At 38.4% G+C, this 23130-nt stretch overlaps 1 protein-coding gene across 21 annotated transcripts in view; it reads right to left on the bottom strand.

Annotated features, from left to right (window-relative positions):
- The window catches only part of LOC124126522 (CUGBP Elav-like family member 2), a 232324-nt gene that overhangs the window by 37022 nt on the left and 172172 nt on the right, over nucleotides 1-23130 (bottom strand). For all 21 annotated transcript variants that reach the window (XM_046489980.2, XM_046490004.2, XM_046490013.2 and 18 more), the window contains one exon: nucleotides 17717-17889. In XM_046489980.2, coding sequence (XP_046345936.1) covers nucleotides 17717-17889 — 173 coding nt within the window. The remainder of the gene's footprint in view (nucleotides 1-17716; nucleotides 17890-23130) is intronic.

Raw genomic sequence — 23130 nt, 5'->3', positions numbered from 1 at the left:
ACAAACATAACTACATATAACCATGATAACAAACACTCATCATTAATATGCTACATTTTAAATATAAGTTTGACCATTTGAAATCATGATTAAAAACATACTTCAAAAGTACAAAAAAGGATTTTCATTTATAAAGTAACCTATCATGATTGATGGGTTGAAAAAACACAACACAACAAATGATGTATGTCCAAATTCCAACCAATTCCCAGTGCCAGTTGGTACGTATTACAATTATTTACCTTCAGAGATTAATACTACATTTGAGATTTTCAATACTGCTGAGAATTGAGTTTCAGCCAGATGTGGCTGCATCCCAGGTGTAATATATATAACTATAATTACTCTGCAGCGATAAGAGGATGGGGTTTTTTTCCAAAGGAGGATCTGAATATTGTAATTGTGCTTATCTTTCCCAACATAAATCAACCACATCTGTAAAGTTATCACCACACCTCGCATAAATCAATGGCATTTTACAATCAACTGATCTCCCTGCACCTGATTACTTACTTCATAGTAGGGAGGCAACTCCACAGTATCCAGGCTGAATTTAACCCTTACTATTAATTCATTAACTAAATGGGCTGATGCAGCTCTAGCACTACATGGGTGTAATGAAATTGCTCAATAGTGTTGATGACAGTAATATGGCAATAAAAGCTAGATTTAGTTTTTGTACTTGGATTATAATTTATATCAACAGTAGTCCGTTGAATATTGCTTGGTGTATTCAATGACCTGATCTACAAGGACACATCAATGCCCATACTTAGAAGTAACCCTGAATAAAAAGAAAAAAAATCATTAATGTACTTTTTGTATATATATATACACTATATGCTCCAGTGGTCAGAATGTGCTCAGGTCTGAGCAGAGATTGTGGAGTTTCAAGTTACAAAATGACATTCCAGTAACAGGCTCTGTGCTGGTCCTCATGCAGAGGGGCCTTTGGATTGTGGATCTTTAAGTCAGAAAACGGAGATCATATTACCAAGCAAAAACCACTGTGTAACAAAGTATATATATATATATATATATATAAATGCCGTACTCGGCAATATATGATGGCGGTCTGTAAATAATTGAGTCTGGACCAGACAATCCAGTGATTGATGTTATGAGCATCAATCAATGCAATTAGAATATGATGACATGCGTCAAAACCAAGTCATCGAGTCTGACCACCCGATCCTGTTAGTCGCCTCTTACGACGAGCATAGATGCCTCTTACGGCAAGCATGGGTTGCTGAACACCTATTCTACCCCTCGATCTTCACGGGTACACTGATTTTTTTAAACATAATAGATTGGTATTGTTTGGAAACCCAGAGACAATGTGAGTATTATACTTTATAAGCACTATTCCTTCAAGAAAATATGGGGATAAAAATAAGTGCTCAACACACTGTGGGACACCAAACCCAGGATCCTCCTCATTAGGATGCTACAACCTCATCCATCTCCCTTGTCCAGGAGTCAAAACAATCCTCTCTACATTGCCGTCTCCACACAATGAACTGATCCCCACTACTCCTGGCTACAAACATGTAACATTATCATGGACATGACATATTAGTCAATCAGTCGCTGCGACATTTCTGTTGGGTAATGGCTGGGGTTAGTGCGTCCCTGCAGATCACCTCTGGGTGTGCATGTTCACTGTGATGTCGCCACACAGATTCAATTACAGCACCAGACAACAGAATGAAATGTCACCTCTGTGGCCTGGTCGGGCTCATACAGATAGGCCAAGTGACACTCAGTGTTGGAAGATAGAGCATAAGCAGTGTGAAGATGATGGATTCCCTGGACAGGCTTCAGCTGGGAGATGAGTGGGGTTGAAACATGCAGAAGGGTTTTGCTTCAGAGTGTGAGAAAACCACAAGGTCAAGAGAAGTGAATGCTGTCTGACTGACAACAGTTTACAACAACATATCAGCATGTAAATAATCTCGGCATGTAGCAGTGTCCAAAATGAAGGGGTATTCATGGGCCCATGTGGTTGTCTCCAATATATACTGAACCTAGAGACTAAATTTAAACCCATAAATTTGTAACAGAAGGGCTCTTGCAAGGGCCCATGCTATAATGGTTATATATAAGGCAGGGCTCTAACAAGGGCCCATGCTATACTGATTATATATAAGGCAGGGCTCTAACAAGGGCCCATGCTATAACGGTTATATATAAGGCAGGGCTCTAACAAGGGCCAATGCTAAATTGGTTATATATAAGGGCTACAGACAGGGTTCAAGGTATGAAAAGGTAGGTGAAATAGGGTTTAAGGTTGCATCGAAGATTACAGTGTGTGTGTGCATGTGTGCTGAAACTGGTCTCATAGCACTAGCCAGAAACTATACCATGCCACTCTTCTAACATCTACACCAAACTCAGACCTATCAGTTTTTGTTTATCCTCTTAATGGCAAGCGAGAGGCAAGGTATCAACAAGTATCATATTTTGGTATGATGCGGCCTAGTGTCCAACTACCAATCTTCTGCTCTCTAGAATAATAGATAGACACTTACTGACTTAGCTTGAGGAAAATTAACTAATGACCGTCTTATCTTTTAAAACTGACTGTGTATTTATTACCACCCCATCCCGAATAATGCTAGTTATGCATGTTATGGGTAAAATGCCGTCTATCGTCCATATATTTTGGCAGGAATCATAATGTAAAGCTTTGCGTGCATTCACAGTTTGTACAGAGGAGCATGATTCAATAACAATTCAATTTTGCCTTCCACTTCACCTCAATAGGTTCATAAAAACAATTTCATCAAGATTTAACAGAAATCATATCAGAAAACCCATATAACATGCATTAGTGGAACCAGGAATATCCATTAACTTTGCTTGTCGCTCATATTTTCACAGAAGATTGTGAAAAACTAATTGTTTGAAATCATTTAACAAATAATGCACACAGATCTATGAACAGCAAATGCAATCTGCAGGTTTGCACGTGAAAGTCAAGTCAAGGTCCATGGCCTGTATTGAAATCTAACCTTTCCTGTACGAACAATAGCAACACCCAGTATAATTTTCCAGCACTAGAATTGATGCAGCAGCCAGCAAGCAGGCCCTAGATGTTCCGTAAAGCTACATGTTAGGCAAACAGTCTGTGTGTTGATTCAGCTGAGGCAGTGGGGGAAATTGCCTTACATAGAATCAGGAGAGGTAGGGGAAGGGGACATTTGGAAGTCATTTGTGGAGGCAGGAGGATGAGGGCATACTTGCAGTCCCCCTGCTGTATGGAGAAGCCAGACACAATCACCATATACACCAGACTGGGGCAAGCAGAGGTCAGCATTCACTGAACACCTCATGGCTACTGTAGACAGATTCCAGAACTTTGTAGGATTGCATCATCCAAGTGGATTGGCAACATGTGACATTAATAAGTGGGGAAGCTGCCACTGGCGGCATCAAAAGGATTCTAAACTGTAGAGAAATGTACCTAAACTTTAGTATGATAAACCCGTTTTCAAAGCCCCCCTGTGGGATGCCACGATGCAACAACTTCAAAGGAAACCAGTATCATAAAGTCATGATACAGCTACTCCAGGAATCAGTCATGTTTTGACAGGATTGACAACATAAGTGTAAGTTTAGGTTAGGTTTAGTCAAACTAGTTTACTATTTACATTTTGGGGAAACTATAAGTCAAAATTACTTTTCACCGGTTTCCGACTATCAGACTAGACGAAACCTGCAAACTTAGGATATAAGCAAAGCAATAGCTTTGTCCTTCAACCATGTCCAAGTATCACTGTTACAATCCATGATCCACTTGGTGACCCTAAAACAGAAATTGCTCGAGGACAGTGACCAGACAGCGCCTACAGAAACAAGCAGGAGTGAAGTGGTGTCACGGTTGACCTCCGGTCAGGGGTGGTGGAGCAGTGCCTCCATTCCAAGTTACCCAAAACAAAGGTCAGCCTGTGAGGAGTGTGTGTAGCCTTGCCTGACAGATGATGTTATCATCAAAGAGGCTTGTCAGACATGCTGTGCCACTGTCATTTCTATGGCCCGTCTCGACTGCTACAATAGCTTGTCAACACCCACCATGTGGTATGGCCATTTGCATAGAGGGGTCCTTGTACCATCAACACTGTCAAATTGCTTGGCCAACAAATCAATGTTATTACTTTGCTGTGATACTGTGTTGATTGAGTCTCTTGAATGCTGAGCTTGTCCCTACTATGAAAGGTACACACAGGATTAGTGTTTGATATACTCCCCATAGCTGTAATTGCACCTACGCCACATTGGCTGCATTGAATGCAAGGTGTGCAATGACAATAGTAGGGTTCTTATCATTGTTTAAGCATACTAACACATTCAATGTTTTTCTTACTCTAAATCTTAATGAAGGATATCCCCTTTCAACAGTATTTATGGAAAATATTTGGAATGTTATGGTGAGGTGAGGTGAAACCGAGTTTAACATCGCTTTTAAGATTATTGTATTTTTATAACAGTGGTGTGGTGTGGTGTGGTGTGGTGTGGTGTGGTGTGGTGTGGTGAGGTGTGGTGTGGTGTGGTGTGGTGTGGTGTGGTGTGGTGTGGTGTGGTGTGGTGTGGTGTGGTGTGGTGTGGTGTGGTGTGGTTTAGCATTTTTATAACAGTGTGGTGTGGTGTAGTGTAGCATTTTATAACAGTGTGGTGTGGTGTGGTGTGGTGTGTGTGTGTGTGTGTGTGTGTGTGTGTGTGTGTGTGTTCTGTGTTCATTCTCTACATTTGTGCGTCACGTAAAACCGTGAATCTGAAAGTCATAACAAAATCATTTTTGCCCTGAATCACTTTTCACAAATACTTTACAACTTCTTTTGTTCACTTGTTTCACAAAAACTACATACAGAATGGACATGGAGATCCTTGAACTAACAAAGCTCTCTATTGTTGTATTACGTCCCTCAAAATAAATCATGACAGATTTCTTATATTCAAAAGAGAAGTCATAAAGGTAACGCCAATATGCCCTGGTGCTTGAGTTCCTGAAAGTATAATAAACAACAAGGTCCCTGCAAACACCATGATAAACAGAAGATGCTTCCACAAACGCTGACTAATACCCTGTTATCAGGCTCAATATTGCTTCCAAGACATACCAGCTGTCACAACTGTGCTCAGTGCTGTAACTGTAACAATAAAATATACACAAACCATTTTCTTATCTTTCCAGAATCCAAGGCACCAGATGGCTTTTGTCTTACCAGAGACTAAACCGCCAAGTCTTGAAGGGATTTCAACACTTCATCTGTGTTTATCTTACAACAAACATTTATTGGTCCTGACCAAGTGGACCAGTTGGTAAGAAAGTATTGTCCAAATTTTTTGTTGTTGTTTCATTCAAAGTTGAGATTATGTTTAAAAGTCTTATTTTCTGTGAATGCATAGATATTTAAACATTGCATTCAATACCATTTTGTTAATTTAACTATTAAAAGCATTTTTTTCTTGAGCCTGTTACCATTGAATTACAAGTAAACATAACAGATGTTATCATAATGATAACTTAATTGGAAATATTTACTGGCATTTACTGGGGCCAATAATGGCTTTAGGGAATGCCTAGATAAATCAGGATCACAATACTTATAGCCCTCAAGAGCATAAACTGTATTGGCAGGCTGTTAAATAATATATGCCGATTCTATCAAAAGGCAACATTATTATTATTCACTTATTAGTACAGTCAAGTCCTGTTAATCCGACATGGTTGGTTGCATATGATTATGTCGAATAAACGAAATAAAGTAGTACCAACGTTTGTGATCGAAAATTGGACAACTACATGATGGATAATGATGCAAACACAATGTAATAAAAAAGGAAAAATAATATATGCATATCGTTATGATACATTGTTAGCGGAATATGTTTTCTAATCATGCAACCATTTAAAGCCAAACACAAAACTACGGTTACGGGCTGTATGACTGATTCAAAATATTTTTTAAAGCATGGCCTGGAATGGAAGTCGCCAGTTTGGAACTAGTACTGCAAAGCTGCTTTTTTTGACATCCGGTTGGTTGGTCAAAGTTCGCAAAAGGTCGTTCTAACAGGACCTGTGAAGGGAAGTCCTCAGTGGGAGTGAGAATTTGTATCTGATTTTTATGAGCTTGAGGTAATAAGATTAATCCTATTTTGTTTATTCAAACATCAATTGTTTATTGTTAGCAAGTTTATCTCTGCAGCCATTGTAAAAAGCAGATACCAGCAGACTCGCATCAAAATACAGGGATGTGTACTCACAGGCAGATGACCACTGAGGACGCTGATCACTGTCGGATTAACAAGACTAATTGATGAGTGATTTGGGTAATTCGTTGCAAATTAGGTGTGTCGGAGTCGGATGGCAAGGCTGTCGGATTAACAGGTCTAAATAGCACTGATTTAATCAGTTCCCATCAATAGTGTCAGATAAAGCGGATTGTCGGATTAACGAATGTCGGATTAACGAGAATTGACTGTATATTACTTTAATTTCTTCATATTACCTTACACCATTGAATGTTCCTGTTTGGAGATGACATTTATCCCTTTGTCTTCAAGACAATACAATACATGAAACATGCTAAGGGTTTTACCTTGACTTACAAAAGTGGAGGTTCAGGGGACACCCAATAATTAATCTTTAGTGGTCATGATTGATGGATTAAATAATAGACACCCTTAACTGCTCTTGATATGCAGTAGGTACAAAGAATAATATGGTGCTTCCCTTGGGATGTAGAATATTCCATTTTTGCATCAAATCTCAACATCTGTGCGTACTGGACGCACACTTGTGCATCAATCAACACCCTGATGCTTCAATTTATCTCACAAAATTTCTATGGCCATGATTTGATTCTAGGTTCTGGTTCTGGTTCAAGTTCAAGGTAAATTGAAATTCAATCCGTGTAACCTAAGTCTATATGGGGCATATTATCCCCATTCAATATTTAAGATACATTTTACATTGTTGAATTTACAGCTCAATAGGAGTGATTTGCTGAACGATCATGATCAGATGGTACCGAGAGAACTAATGAGGTATAGTAGCAGGGAAACGGTATCTGCTTGAACACTTCTTTGGCAAGGACAATCTCGCAGATAAAACAAGACTTGCTATTGAAAAAAAAATTCCAAACCTCCCAAACAAGCTCATGTTCAACATGCTCAACAGTGTTTGAAATAAAGGGTGTTCCTGGAATCCTTGAGGTTTTCACCTATAGTATTTCAATCAAAGGACACCCTATTTCTTAAACTTTTAATATTAAGGTTCTGACAAAACAACCTGGACTTTCATGCTTAATTACACACCACTCAAAATGAGAATCTTAATCACTGAAGTCTTTCTAAATCTGATATTCAAAATTGGAGTGAGTGAAAAGGGTATTATGCTTCTTTTCGCAATATTCAAATAAAATCAATGCAGTGATCACAAGAAATGGGCTTCACATATTGTACCCATACAGGAAATGGAACTCGTGTGAGAAAACTCACACTTAAGCCTTTAGCCTCTGGGCTACCCTCAAAATTGGAACCAAATGACACCATGAGAAAAGTACAGAATATCTTCATATTATTGCCATCAGAAAATATAGAAATAAACCTACCTCAATGTTTGCTGCTGTGTATTTGAAGGGGGGGGGGGGGGGGTCAGACACTAGTCACTAGTCAATAGACAAGGCAGATAGCTCTTTATGACCAATAACAACAAAATTGGGAACAGGGTTTAAAGTGTATCACAATATTTTGTGATGCAGAATGCTGTACTGCGATACGTATCACGATATAGTGTGCTATTCCAAATTTTATCATTCGGAAGCAATCTGATACATTAAGGTATGAATTGAAGTTCATAAATGGAACAAAACAAGATGCTGGTGTAATGTTTACTCAGTAAATAAATACGCAGCCATCTTGGGACCCCGAATGCATGTTCCGAGGCAGCGAAGACATTTGGCAAGTACATGTATATAACATTAAACACATCATAAAAATCACTATTTGAAATCCCCTGATATATCGAGCATGGAAAAATGAAATTGTGACACGCATCGTTGAAAGAATGAACCTCAATTTACCAATATACCAATAACACCGCACACCCTTAAACAAAATACATCAGAATGTCATAATGATGAACAAACACAGGGTTACCGTACTAAATGAAAGTAATTACAGACAACACAATCACCAAGTCAGATATATCTGACATAGTAACTTGTGAAACCCCACAGATCTCATTATTGTGAATTCTTCAGAGATGACAACCAAATCAATGAAATTAGGAGAAAAGTATGTTAAAAATGTGAGTTTTCGACATGTGACCATGGTGACATGGAACTCAGGAGGCACATAGAAGAAAGAATAGGCTAATCTAATTGGGCTTACCGTCTTGGGAAACAACTGTGCATTCCTTCACACTAACGAAAGGCACATACTGCCTAGAGATGTAGGAATGCTATGGTACGGGTTACTGCTGGTTCAAAGATTATTTTTTATGCTGTAAAGAAATTTAAAAAAACATTCAACTCCATAAATTTGGGGAGTTTCAGTGCATATTTAAGAAGGAAAACCGTTTGTCTGATAAGAAAATCTGTATCTGACCTTGATTTGTTCATTCATGATCATATCACTTAAATCCATCACACACCAATACTTATCAGTTTGTTAAGGCTATATAATGCCAGCCAAACACAATCCTAGTCACCATACCTGATGCCTGAAGCACTTCAATAAAAAATCCAAGCTTCCTGAAATCCAAGAAACTTTCACATGAGACATGTGCTTTCTCCATGGTGTATGGGTCACCATGGCAGAAACTGCCAGGCCATCTGAGAGCTGTCAATCAAAGCCACACAGACTAGCAGGCCAGACATAACTGTGTTTAAAGCAAGAGTTGCACCTTGTTTATACATAGCTGACACCTCCAGGTAGCAGGGAGCAGGCCTCGACACCACGGTAGTAGGGAGCAGGCCATGACACCACTGTAGCAGGGAGCAGGCCTCGACACCACGGTAGTAGGGAGCAGGCCATGACACCACGGTAGAAGGGAGCAGGCCTCGACACAACGGTAACTGGGAGCAGGCTGTGACACCACGGTAGCAGGGAGCAGGCCGTGACACCACGGTAGCAGGGAGCAGACCGTGACACCACTGTAGCAGGGAGCAGGCCGTGACACCACGGAAGCAGGGAGCAGGCCGTGAACCACGGTAGCAGGGAGCAGGCCGTGAACCACGGTAGCAGTGTACATGGTGTAGCCTAAACCAAACAAGACTAAATGTGTCACAATCTGACTGAAGGGATATGAAGCACAGAGCTTTTGTCATAGCATGGATGGGCATGTCCATATGTCCATTAGTCCGATACCAGTCAAATCCAGAAAGACTGTCTTGGTTAGATCCAAAAATGTAGTTATATTACATAAACCATTAGTCCAAATGAGCTACAGTCCAGTTGTGTATGACCAATGGCATCTCTCCCCTACATAGGGTATGAATACTTATCTTCAGTTGCGAAATGTTAAAATTGTGGTATTTGGCAAAGAACCATGAAAACTGGATACATAGTATTGATTTAAATTTCTCTGCATCCTACTACACTTTCCTTACTAGGTGGGTGGTTTGGTTGTCATGGTAGCAAAGATGTTATCTACTGTGATTATCAGGTGCTGTTTCTGCCATTATCAAGTGTGTTTCTACCATTACCATTCCCTGAAAAACTGATTACACAATATAAATTTATTTATAAAAAAGTTATTTTCATTTAATGTTATTTAGGATAGAGGAAAATATCACCTATTTTTAATGTTTGGTTGAAATAAAAAAGAGGAAAATGAGACAAATCCTATCCATAAAACTTCATGTTGCACTATGATCATGCCTTACTAAACACACAAAAAACACTACAATTTTACACTTCATAAATGATAATGATTGAAGACAGAGCATTGAAAGAATTAGGAAGTTGAAATCGGTCGTTTAACTCTGTCTTCATTGATGTTACTGCTTCTAAAATGCAGCGGTAAAAACTAACAGTTTCAGTCCACTAGTCCTTATAATGATAGCATATAGCAAAACCTTTAACAATGTCAAAATTCTACTAGTCCTTAGGATACCTTTACTATTGGGCAGTTTGGCAAGGACTATAGGACTAGTGACAATTTCTAACCCTGAAATGCCACTTAAAAATAAGGTTATGATGTGCTAATTTCAGGCTTCAGTGCTGATGGAGTCCCACGAAGCATCTTACTTCTGTGATCAGTAATCATCAGCCTATATATTGATCAGAACACCCAAGAAACAATTCATCCCATCCATTATAGAATTCACCAATGTGTTACCATATGCCTGCACAGTAACCTTTAGACATCAGAAAATCATGCCATCTTCCTATTGGCAAGGAAGACAAGGCATACATCTTACCCTCCCACTACTAATCCTTGCTTTTGCAAAGTGTGTAATCAAGCTGAAAGCAACTTCATCTGCAGCTAGAATTACACCGCCCTTAATGCACAGCTAAGTTACCTCAGTGATAAAATGTTCCCTTCAGTTTCCTCCTGTTTCTTCCCATAGGTAGGCTTTCAATATGTTACAGCTGTGTTCATCCAGCCAGGACGACCACAGCTAGGTGACAAGAACTCATTACCAGGGCTCCCTGTGCAGAGACTAATGTAAGGGATACGATACACAAACAAGACACTGCTAGTGCTCGACTTACTGAAACTGAAAGTATACACAGTAAAACAAGTATGTCTGCAGTGTCCATTTCAGTAACTGGTAAAGTGTGGCTCAGTGACCCCTACCTTTCTCAGAATTGGGGACATTTGATGAAACCTGGGAACCCACAAATATTAAAAAAAATAAAATAAAGTTGGACCTTTTGTCTGCTTCATTTCTCAGATGCCATGTCAAGTACATGGCCACATGTGACAGGGATACGAGACTATATAATTAAAAGCTTAAAGCCAAGTGGGCCTAGTAACTGAACCAGCCAATCAGAACATGTTACATTGCAACGTCAATTCATTCGGAAAATAATTGCCCAAACCTATAGTTACTAGTGCTAACTGTAGACCTTCAACATGTTCAATGTTACCATAAATTATTTATACATTCCTATCGCTAAAACAAGTTTTTGACAAGGAAACTTGGTGTTGAATTAAAGTAAAGAGTCGAAGGTACAAAGAAAAACCTATTTTAGATTTTGGACAAAATGTTGCACCCTTTTGGCATTGGTATATACATTTCTTTCCGCAAATAAGGCTTTTGTGTGTAAAAGTCACCATGGCCACGTTCTGAAATGAGCTTTCAAAATGGACAAATAAGGAATTAGGCCAATACTCAGTTCAGGTTGACTCCAACCAGAACAATGGTCCTTGAAAAACAAAACTGATTGGAATAGTGTACCTGAGATATTGATGAACAAATCAGAAATATATACTATTCAACATTTGCTAAGGACCAAAATAGTCAACTTGAGTCCAGGTGTGGTCCTTAGCAAATGTTGAGTAGTATAGCATAAGATGAAAAAATATTAATCAGCAAACTTTAGTCACTCATCTGAAATCAGAATCGAGTCATAATTCTGCTTATCGAGTAAGCATGATAACATAAGCAGCCTTAGAAACTAACAGTTTCAGTCCACTAGTCCTTATCATGCTTATAATGATAACGTATAGCAAAACCCCTAAAATGGCAAATTTCTACTAGTCCTCATGATACCTTTAGTATTGGGCAGTTTGGCAAGGACTACAGGACTATATTGAGATTAATTTAACTGAAAATTATGCCATAATACAAGTTTGGCTGGTCGATACAAGAAAGTCTTGGTGCAGACTGCTCACTCATTTGCAATTTTACGCAAGGGTCAATGACTGAGGCTTCTATCAAAATGAAGCACTTGCTTGACTGTAAAAGTGATAACAGCCCCAAATCTTGTGAATGAAATGAAATAACAGTGTCACATATTTTCAAAGCAAACATCATCAATCATCATGGTGGTGGCAACCACGTACTTGTGCTGCATGGGGTGAACTCTCTGAACACGATTCATGCAGCATGAGTCTTTAACGACCTCCATGATGCCTGCACATTACTGCACACAACTTCACAATCCTATTAAGCATGTTAAGAAATACTCAGAATTTGACCTTCTCCAAAAATACCACCACTGACTGACACCAATGTCAGAAAACACATAACATGGAGAAAAACATGCCAGATAGCATCCAAGAGGAGGGAAATGTGGCTGAAGTGGGTCTAAGTACAGCAGGAATGGTTACAAGGAAATGGCTGGGAGGTCTGACAAATTCATTACCACTCTTCCCCAAGGGCAAAAGAAATACATTTATTCTTAGAACTGAGACAGTAAACAATGTTAACATTGTAATAAACATTACTAGAACAAAGGTTGTAACAGAGTCAAATATCCCATTTCACTGCACGACTTACAGTTGCTATCATGTTTCACACCAAACCTGCCCATAAAAGGTTATTCATTAACATCTTCTTTGTAAACATGGTACAGTAACTCATGTACATGATGAAGTCAAAGTCCATAGTCTCAATATATCATCTAAGACGATGTAAATTAACGATTCTAGCAGACATCATATCTGCAATTTGGTTTATAGATGCTCTGCTTGTCTTGAATTATTGATAACATGCGATCAATTTGTTGATCCGAAAGACTCCCAAGGTTTTCCTGTCCTTCAGAAAACTGACTATTCACATGTTGATGGCCAGGAAAACAGTAATTATCACAATGAGGATATTTTAGAAAATAGGACAATGTTTATGTTCCTGAAAACTATCATAAATCTAAACATAATAGAAAATGCCATCAACAATGAATAAAGTCTAATCTTCGTAATTCACCAAAATAACAATCAACACCCCTTCAGAATTTTTTCATGTTCCAAGGATGCCTGTTTCCAAGGAAATTGATGTTAGTTCAGCTCTAAGAAATCAATGATGAGCTACTGTTGTGAAGGCCTAGTTCCAAGGCCAGTGATGACCAGAGAACCACTGTATGGCTGGCACCCCCTGGGTCTTCTTGCTGGTGTTATTACCGTGTGCCAGGTGTGACCCAAGGTGTGGGCACCTGTCTCTCATCCAGCACAGCTGAAGATGGCGCCACAGATTACAGCTGATCAATATATGCACAACACTGCAACATATGCATCAAGCTGATTGCGACACCTCACTTCAGACTTGTGATTGCGAGTTGGAATTAGTCCTGGGGGTGCTGAAATGGGTTCATGTCTAGATTGTCTTGTGCGTACGTGTCATGCACTGTGTGCCGCATGTAGGGCACAATGGTAGAAAATCACTCATTGGTGTTTATGACAGATGCCTCAAGGCCTATGAAAATTTCAGTTTAACCTACCCATTCCTTATTATCAAATTGTGTTTGAAATGAATCATGAAAGTCAAGGGGTTTGTCATAACCCAACTTTTAATGTTAAATCATGGGGTTCTGAGATCCAAATACTTTGGGAGAAAACCTCAAAACAAACAGACCCCATACTTTTTATATATATAATACATTTTTTGATATTTATTTATTCTATTAATTCTATTTCAAATGTATAGGATAATATAAGTCTTATATGCCTGCACAGAAACACAATCCTGGACATCCTGGAAGGTCATGTGGTGATATATATTGTGATATAACTACAAGGGCTTTGATAATACTTGTGAGACTACTCACAATTACCGATTTTAAGTTAACAAAAAAAAGGAGTACTGGTAGTCAAACCAGTTGTTGACTGTAAAAGCATCCATGGCATCAAGAAACAATGAGCCAGGTTACACATTATAACCATTTTAAATATAGTTTTGATGACAAACACATGTACGATAGAGATATCCTGTGAAATCTTCTTTGGAGAGCAAAAATAGAAATCAACCTGGGTGGGCAATTCATATTGTTAGCCACTGTACAATACCATGCGTTAATCAAACTAGTCCATAATTCATTCCAATTTGTTTGTTTTGTTGGTTTGTTGTTTAACACCGCACTCAACAATATTCCAGCTATATGACAGGGGTCTGTAAATAATCGAGTCTGGACCAGACAATCCAGTGATTGATGTCATGAGCATCGATCCACGCAATTTTGATACGATGGCATGCATTAACTAAGTCAGCAAGCCTGACCACCCGATCCCGATCTCTTACGACAAGCATAGTCGCCTAATCTACTCCGGATCTTTACGGGTCAAATTCCTTCTGGATATCCTGTACGTGAAAAACAGGGCAGTAGAGATAAGGGAAATTATAATATAAGCAAACATGTTGCAGTAACATTTTTCTTAAACATATAAAACGCCTATCAAAAACACAAGCAGCGTGATCACAAAGATATCCCTACCAAGTTCTGGAGGGAACACATTGTTAGTGTAGAACAGTTTGACCATAAGGATCAATGGCAATGTTCACACTGGTTGCTGGGTTACCTGTAAAGTCACCAAAGAACATGAAACTATACAAAATACACTACTGAAAGAAGAAAACACTATAGTATACTTAGAATATTTAATATTTTTGAAATGATTTCAAAGTGTAAACATTCACTTTTTATGCTACATTACCCATCAACTTTTCACTCATTTGGACGAAACAATCCTCAGCCTTATAAAACATTTGTCAACATGACTCAACATTAACCCACAAACATTATATGTTGCACTATTTGAATTATTTTTGTAGATGAACATGACCTCAACACCAACTGTCATCACGTTCTGCAATACTTCATGATGTCGGCTCCCCGATGACATAGATAACAGACTAACATATGGAGACATCCTTCAATAACAACTGTACAGTAATTACTGTAACGCTCAGATCAATAGTGACATTAATTTTGTTGTATTGCAAACGCTGATTCAATGATATTCAGAATACCATCAGGTACATAAAATCAAAAATTTCTATAAAAAAATAAAATGAAAATCACAAGATTTTGATCAATTTTGGGTTAGCCATAAATACATTTTTAAAGATTAAATGTTTGTTGATTTGACCATAACAGCATCATTCTTCAGTGACTCAATGCAAAATTGAATATGACATTAGCTGCAATAAATAATTGCCTTTGCAATTTCCATTGATTGGTTCTTTAAGAACATAACCTTAAGAATGACATAAAAGCAGATCTTGCTGATACTGATATTTCATATCAACTCTTTTTGAAATATTCATCTTGTGGTTTCAGTGGTTTCTACCTTATGAATATGTTATTGCAACAGAAAGCCTATAACATTCTCATAAAGAGCCATATTCCCGAGTGCGTAGCACATCACACATGTCCATGACAGCAAGAGTGCAGATTTCACTGCTGCCACTTCACTCACAGGACCATAAATCCTGTAGACAACTTCATGTGAATTACATAAGCAACAGTCTGTTCACAGCACAGCAGAAAATTACCACAACTCCACTAAGCCCACCCCCATCTTGTCAACATGCATCATGGTCCTTCACTTCACCAAATTCCACCAGATGTACCCTGATGGCATAAGATGAGTATCTTGCATGCATCAGGGAAACATGCTGACAGCTTTGCACCCAAAAATATCATGATTTACATTTTTCAGAGCAGTTAAAACTTTAGCTCCTGCTGAATGCCATCGGAAGTAGAGACGACATATGATAACTTGCTGCGATTCCTTGCTTAAAAATTAATGATTTCTTGCTTTTGATAATTATTTATGTTGCATTATGAAACCTAAGCATTTCTATGAAACTGATCCATACGAGAATAACCTGATACAGAACAATCACCCTCATTTTTGGATTGGCATGGCAATAGTTTCTTGTGAGAAGCCTTACAGGGTGTCCTCATTCAATGTTCAGTATCAAGCTGAGATATGGGCCTGTGGACGTGAAGAGGGATTAATTGATTCTTGGTTGAGGAATAGAATCAAAATAGTCAACTTCAGTCACTAACAATTCCCACTGTGTAATGGACTCAGTTTTCCAAGAGCTGGAGGAGGTATTGATCACATCAATTGTAACACCAATATCACAGAATTCATTTACTGCAGTGCATGTGGAGCCCGTCTGGCTGTGTGATATGATGCACAGATAATGCACAGATGCTGCACGGAACAACCTTGGCATGTTTTCTAATTAAGTCTTGGGACAATTATTTCTCATCTGTCTTTCGAAACATGAAAAACAACAAAATAATTACAACAGCATGTGCTTCTCTGAACAAAAATACAAAACAAGTCACATCAAAGTCAAGCCTATTCAAGACATGGCCAAAACTGGACACAGAAACACTAACATGTGAGCAGACAAAGCTTCCTTTCAACCAATAAATAAAAAGAATTAGTTCATGAAGTCCAGCACATTCCTTTCCCTTTGGCTTCCTTAACTACAGAGAGATCTTCCACTCTGTTCCTTAATCTTGTTAAGTGTAATTTCATTATTGATTCCAAAACAATTCAAGCCTACTGGCATACACTGAAAAATTCCCTGGTGTGTCCAGAGTGCTGCTAGCAATGTTCAGAGAAGTTGGGAAATAGATTTGGTGGTAGCAATGGAACCATCCCAAAGTCATCATTGCCAGCACATGTTACAAGGTCAGTGAGAACAAGCCCCAGGTTCCCTCTCAATGCTATGGTATAACTCTTCATTAGCGCGGGCTCACGATGGTAATGCTTACAATGGCTGCAGCTACCTCCTCACATAACTGAAGTGGGGTGGGGGACTCATCCACTAAATCAATACGTCATATTCAAAGTAGAATGTTTCCTGTCTCACCCCTTGGGTTCCACTTGTGAAAGCAAACAGTCATGTCATTAGTACCATTATGCATTACACAACCAAAGAGTGGAATTGTACTGGAGCTTGAAGACAAATATTGATATTACTCACGGCATGTCCAGAGCAAAAATTGACACTTTGTTCAACCACAATATTGAACTGACCAGTTTCCAACATTAAGCATGAAAGGCAATGGGTCCTTGTCATGACCTTCTTATAAAATGATAGTGATTGAGTATGGTTTTATGCCGCTTTTAGCAAGACTCTAGTAGCATCACGGCAGAGGACATCAGAAATGGGCTTCACACATGTGGTGACCACACTTTAACCACTAGGCTACCCCTACGGCCCTGTATGCATGGAACTTTATTGAACTAACAAGCATGGGTATGATGCTGACAACCAATAAGTGCAACCTTGGGATTTTAACTTATAATAAGATCATAGCATCATAAAAAGGGACACAACTCTGCATAGGAACTTGAATTGTTGTGACTTATATGTTAGATTGGGCAATCTGAAAAATTATTCGAAATTTAACACAGTAGAAAGAGTGAGAAAAAGAGAGAATATCATGCATTTCATCATATTAAGGTAAACTGACTACTGTCATGAACAATTGTTTGATGGGCATTACTTAGAAGTGTGTCTACTTTGACATGAACAAGTGCCATAATCATACAAATTCATGAGTCATATTAACATCACAAAGTCTGTTTACCTCCAATCACTCTGTCAGTACCAGAATGAGTCGATGAATAAATAAGTGAATGATGTTTTTATCCTCTATTCAATTCAAACAATATCAAGGCAGCCAGTAAATCATTAACTCAGTTCCAGACAATCCAGTGGTTGATAGCATAACCATGGATTGTTTTTCCTCGTACCCTGGAAGATTTGTGTAAGTGTATGTTTTCTCTTCTTACCTTTGCTTTGACCTGTTGCTTTATCCCTTAGCACATTGAGCTGAAAGACTGGACCATACTCCTCAAACAGTTCTCGGAGGTCATTTTCGTCCATTGACCGAGGAATCTGACCCACGAACATTTTTATACAGTCCGGGTCTGGCTCGGTCTTCTGTGTTTGGGAATTCATATTTCTGAAAGACAAGAATAATAATTAAAATGCATCTAATGTAATAATCACTGATCAGTCACAACAAATGTGTGCATTTTTCAATGACGCATTGTGTATAACAATAGCATACACAGCCACCCTGGTAAAAAATCTAATGGTTCATAATTGTAATGGTTTCTTTCATTTTCTTAAGTTTATATAGTACAAAAACATATGATAAATAGTTAATGCAACACATTGTCACGAGTGAGTATGGTTTTACGCCGCTTTTAGCAATATTCCAGCAATATCACGGCGAGGGACACCAGAAATGGGCTTCACACATTGTACTCATGTCGGGAATCGAACCCGTGACTTCGCCGTGACGAACGAACGCTTTAACCACTGGGCTACCCGACCATTGTCATGAAGAAGGGACATATTACCCGAGTCAATACAATATCAGACAATGTCAAACAAATTGTTAAACACTACTTTTTGAAAACATTCATCATCATCATCTTCATCATCATCATCATCCAAATACAACATGATACAAGAAACCTGATATTTGTAACACTATATAGGAGGTAAAATATCAAAGTGATAATATGAATAATTCAGTAGATGACTGTCTTATCATTTGAGGGCTGATAAAATATTCATCCTGTTGATGCCGTGGTAACTAGGCTAATTCAGTCACTAGAATAAGATTTCACTTGAAATATGAACATCTAATGGCTTCAGCAGCTTCCAGCTGCATTTTTTCCTCCACAATATGTCAGGAAAAACGATATCTGGCTTTCTATGTTATATAACCCTTGAATGCAAACAGACGTCACTGTCACTCCTATGTCAGTCATCAGTCAGGTAGATAAAGTTGAGGGAAAACTTCATTTCTGATGAGGAAGTATAACAACTTTTCCCCCACTTAGTGGGAGATAATGAACACATCCTAGTTACGGACAACCTTGCTGGTTCACAGCCACTACACAGAGGAGCGGGCAAACAAGGGGCTGATGAGAAGAGCACCAAAAGACATTTGCCAGGCCTCATTGTTGTTATTTATTTGGTTGCCATGGCAATGGAAATTTCCAATTGGCGACCAATGTGCTTGGCTACTTGGAAAAATCAAGCTGGCAACCTGAAACTTATATTACTAAAATCAGTCCATGACTTTCACCACTTGTCCAAAGCCTGAGTCTAGTAATCTAAGCTAGTACGTCAAATAATGAGAGCAAAATCTACAGAAAATGATGCTCATAGCCATGTATGAGCTAGAGGACTCAATTGTTTTGGCCAGACAGCCAAATGAATGTAATTAAAGATAGAAATGTGATGGATTAACAAATGGTGATCGATTGAATAAAGACTGCATGCCAGGTGTTGTTGACAGCACTGACTGTACCTAAGAACTTGCTGGCAGTAAAGCCACTTTGTAAACCATTATCAGATGTCTCAGCTCTGTTGTATATATACACATCAACTAAATGCTTCCCATGTTTTGACCATTTATTGAATATCAATCGAACTTCCATAGGCTTCTGTTATGATTCATGTGGGTTAAAATAATTAGAATGCTATAATTTATATCATATATTACTGGCTATTATAACCTTGTGGTATTGCTCCTTAAACTTTTCTGTGGTTCCTTGAATTTCATATTGGCTCCCTGAAAAAACATTAAGAAGCCAATGGTTCCTTTAAAAAAATATATACAGTTTGCAGCCTACAAAGTACAACATACCAATTAGATCTAATTGACATGATCAACTGTTAGATCTAACTCCTATTTTACATGCTTAGGAACGAAGCAATATCTACCCAATATTTTTTTATGTGGTCAAACGACATCAAGTCAGAACAGAAACCACTGCTCGTATAAATATGCCAACAGAAAACACAAAGAATTGGTTCACACATTGTACACATGAGTGGAATCAAGGCCAGGCCTTCCGTGTGAATAATATGTCAGTATTTCACAAGAGAAGAACTGTACCTTAGTTTCTTAGTATTAACAAGATGTTACCCTGGAGGCAATGACTATACAAGTTCCTGATTAGAAAACACACCATGAAACCCTATTTGACATTTGTGCATGACATAAAGGTGTAATACACAAAGTTATTCACAGTTCATTGTCAGTCCTATGCCTCAGCAAGCTGTGAAAGCTACCTGATGTGTGAAACAGCACCATACCTACAACCACATACAGTGAAACACACACAACTTGAGAACACAAGCTACAGACCAGTCTTAATACTCTAAAAACATGATAAACTAGAGCTGTAACGATTCACCGATACTTACGATATCATTAATATTTAGGTACAGACGATACTTGAATTGTAAGTTTGTGAGATCGCGATACACTATAAATAGAATAGGTACAGAGAGTTACGGCCTGTTATGGTAATAGCCAAAGTAGTATAGCGCCACTTGTAAGCATGGCTGAACATGAGGATGTGGTGGCAAGAGGATGCCCAACAACTATTACATTTAATGACCATCCCTTCATCTAAAACTGTTCTGTTCTTCGTTGTTGTTTTTAAATGAGTATGGTTTTAAGCCGCTTTAAGCAAAATTCCAGCAATGTCACGGCGAGGGGACACCAGAAATGGGCTTCACACATTGTACCCATGTTGGGAATCAAACCCGGCGTGATGAGCGAACGCTTTAACCACTAGGCTACCCGACCGCCCCTTTTTCTTTATAACAAGTTTTGGTTTTTGAGACAATAAATGTATGAAGCAAGAGGTTATAGAGTTGTGTTTCAGTGATTTCATCATTTCTCAGTATTTGTGTTGGTGTTTCATGATACCAGTGGTTACATCAGTATGTATTATGATATGTATCATATTGCAAGACACCAGGCGATACTCAGATTTACCATAAACACTTAAAATTTGTACATATTGCATCAACAGCAATGCTGTCCTACATACATATTATGATTATGATTTCAACCTTAACTCAGGTCATAAACTGTGACAAGGAAACAGACCAGCAGCTTCTAAATTTAACTTTCAGATATTACATATAATAATTATGATAATTCACATGTATTCATTGATAATATATGTAATTTTATCAGTTTCTGTTCATATTAACATCAGGCCTCAAAGTTTAAACTTTTACCAAGTAGCCATATGGCTACAAGTGTTTTTTTCCAGGTATCCAGTGGTAAAATCAAGAAGTCAAGCCAATATTATAGATAGTCAAAAGCATTTGAAATTATCTGTATCAAATAACTATTATAATACACATAGGCCTATTGATGATTTGAGATTTGCCGAGCGCGCTCCCCCGCCTCGGCCTCGGTTAAACGGCTCATCGTCTATAACGCCCACCAATTATTTGGACCCCATTGGTAGCGCAATAGCGAGCGATCACTGTATGTTCAAGTTACCGCACTAGTATTGAAATTGTACCTTAATGGAAACAGTACTTGAATTTTGTTACTTGTGACTTGAACAATGATGCAATTTATGTTACTAGATTATATAGGTATATCCTCGCTTATCCAATGAGCATAACTAAAATAAAGTACTAATTACATTAATTTTTATGTATTTTGGTTCATTGACGACTTTAGAAGGAATTATTTGCAAGAACAATTATTAGCAGACGTGTTTTCCAATATCAGCTGTTATTTATTTTTGTGACTACAGATGTGTAGCAATAGAATTTAGTCGCCACAAGATATTTTTCTAGGTAGTCATTTGGCTACCTCTGAATTTAGGACAGTAGACAAACTGAAATTTTGGTCGCATTGGCTACCGTTTTAGTCACAACTTTTAGGCCTGAACATTCAGGTTCTTGAAATCAGATATTGATATCTACTGGACAGAATAATACTAAATCAAACCACACAATTCAAATTCCACGTCAACCCATGATACCAATAATACATCTTACTTGCTGACCAGCATTATTTTTTACTCTGCTCAACATTGATTAAGTTACTATGGCAAATTCTATCACAATTTTTAGACCATGTATTTCACAAGCAATCATTACTGCAATCAAAATGAGTGCATGCAATATATCATCACAATGATGAACATGCTAGCATAGCAATATATACTTCACATAACCATGTGTACCAAAATGATTCAATGGTATTGCAGGCCAATCAAATAAGTCTAGCCATTAACTAAATGGTTATTGCTGATTGAAAGGCAATACTTGTAATTGATTGTAGGTATGAAGTCACAAGTACTACTAATGTCGGAATCACTGGCTGTCCGGTTGTTGGTTCATGTGGACAGCTGCTGCATCAGCTGGTATACTAAATCTGCATATCCCTCAATGCACAATAGTTTCAAGACTTCAATAAGGTTCCATCCCTTCGCCACAGTGAATCAACTCAACGAGGATGAACACGACATAAACACATACCGGTACATGTCTAGTAATTTGGAAGAAATATTACCGTTATGATAGCACACTGATTATGCAGATAACCCAGTTTCTGGTATCTTGAAGGGTGCCTTTTTTCATCAACTAACTTTGAGATATCTGTTAAATCAGGTTAAATGTTTCACCACAGGGCATCTTACCTTCCGATTTTACACGACATATTAAACAGCATTTCAACCATCATGATCATGTTTTCTATGTACATGCCTTCAGTATATAAACTCAAACTGCTTAGTAATAACAGATTTATTCATGATGCTGGGGGGGAGCAGGGAAGCAATATCACAATATGACATGTGTCTAATACATTGGTTACGATACCATATGTATCATGATACGCATATTTATGTCAAATCGAGTGGAAACTTCTCGACTATAAATATTTGAGAGCAGGTTCAAAAGGAAAAGCTAGCTGTAAACAGGTTTGTGGAGACTGTTTTAGGAGTAAACTTAAAGCGCTAATTACAACATATTTTGCAATATTTGACCGACAAAAACTCTGTGTTTATGGGGGGGGGGGGGGGGGGATGAGGGGGTTGAAAGGAGGGTAACTGAACGTGCTGTAAGTTATATATTTTAGAAAGTATCGTGTATCGTATCAGCGCATGAAGACACATGATGCACCGATATGTACTTGCGAGATCTTGGAATGACATTTGAATCTTGGGGCCACTGCCATGAGGCGCACACCGTCATGTTTCTGATACAGCCTATACTCAGTACCCAAACATATTGTAATGCAGGAGAAGATGTCTGCCACCTTGGAATGACCCCCAGTTGATGGCTGGAGGCAATCTGTCCCGGGATAGTAGACAGGAATTACCCGCAAGGGAAGTTAAACTGTCATGTCAGTCAGCATTGT

Source organism: Haliotis rufescens, unplaced genomic scaffold (genome assembly GCF_023055435.1).
Source record: "Haliotis rufescens isolate VD_foot unplaced genomic scaffold, xgHalRufe1.0.p SCAF_5, whole genome shotgun sequence".
Taxonomy (NCBI): Eukaryota; Metazoa; Mollusca; class Gastropoda; order Lepetellida; family Haliotidae; genus Haliotis; species Haliotis rufescens.
This window is presented reverse-complemented; position numbering and strand designations above follow the sequence as displayed.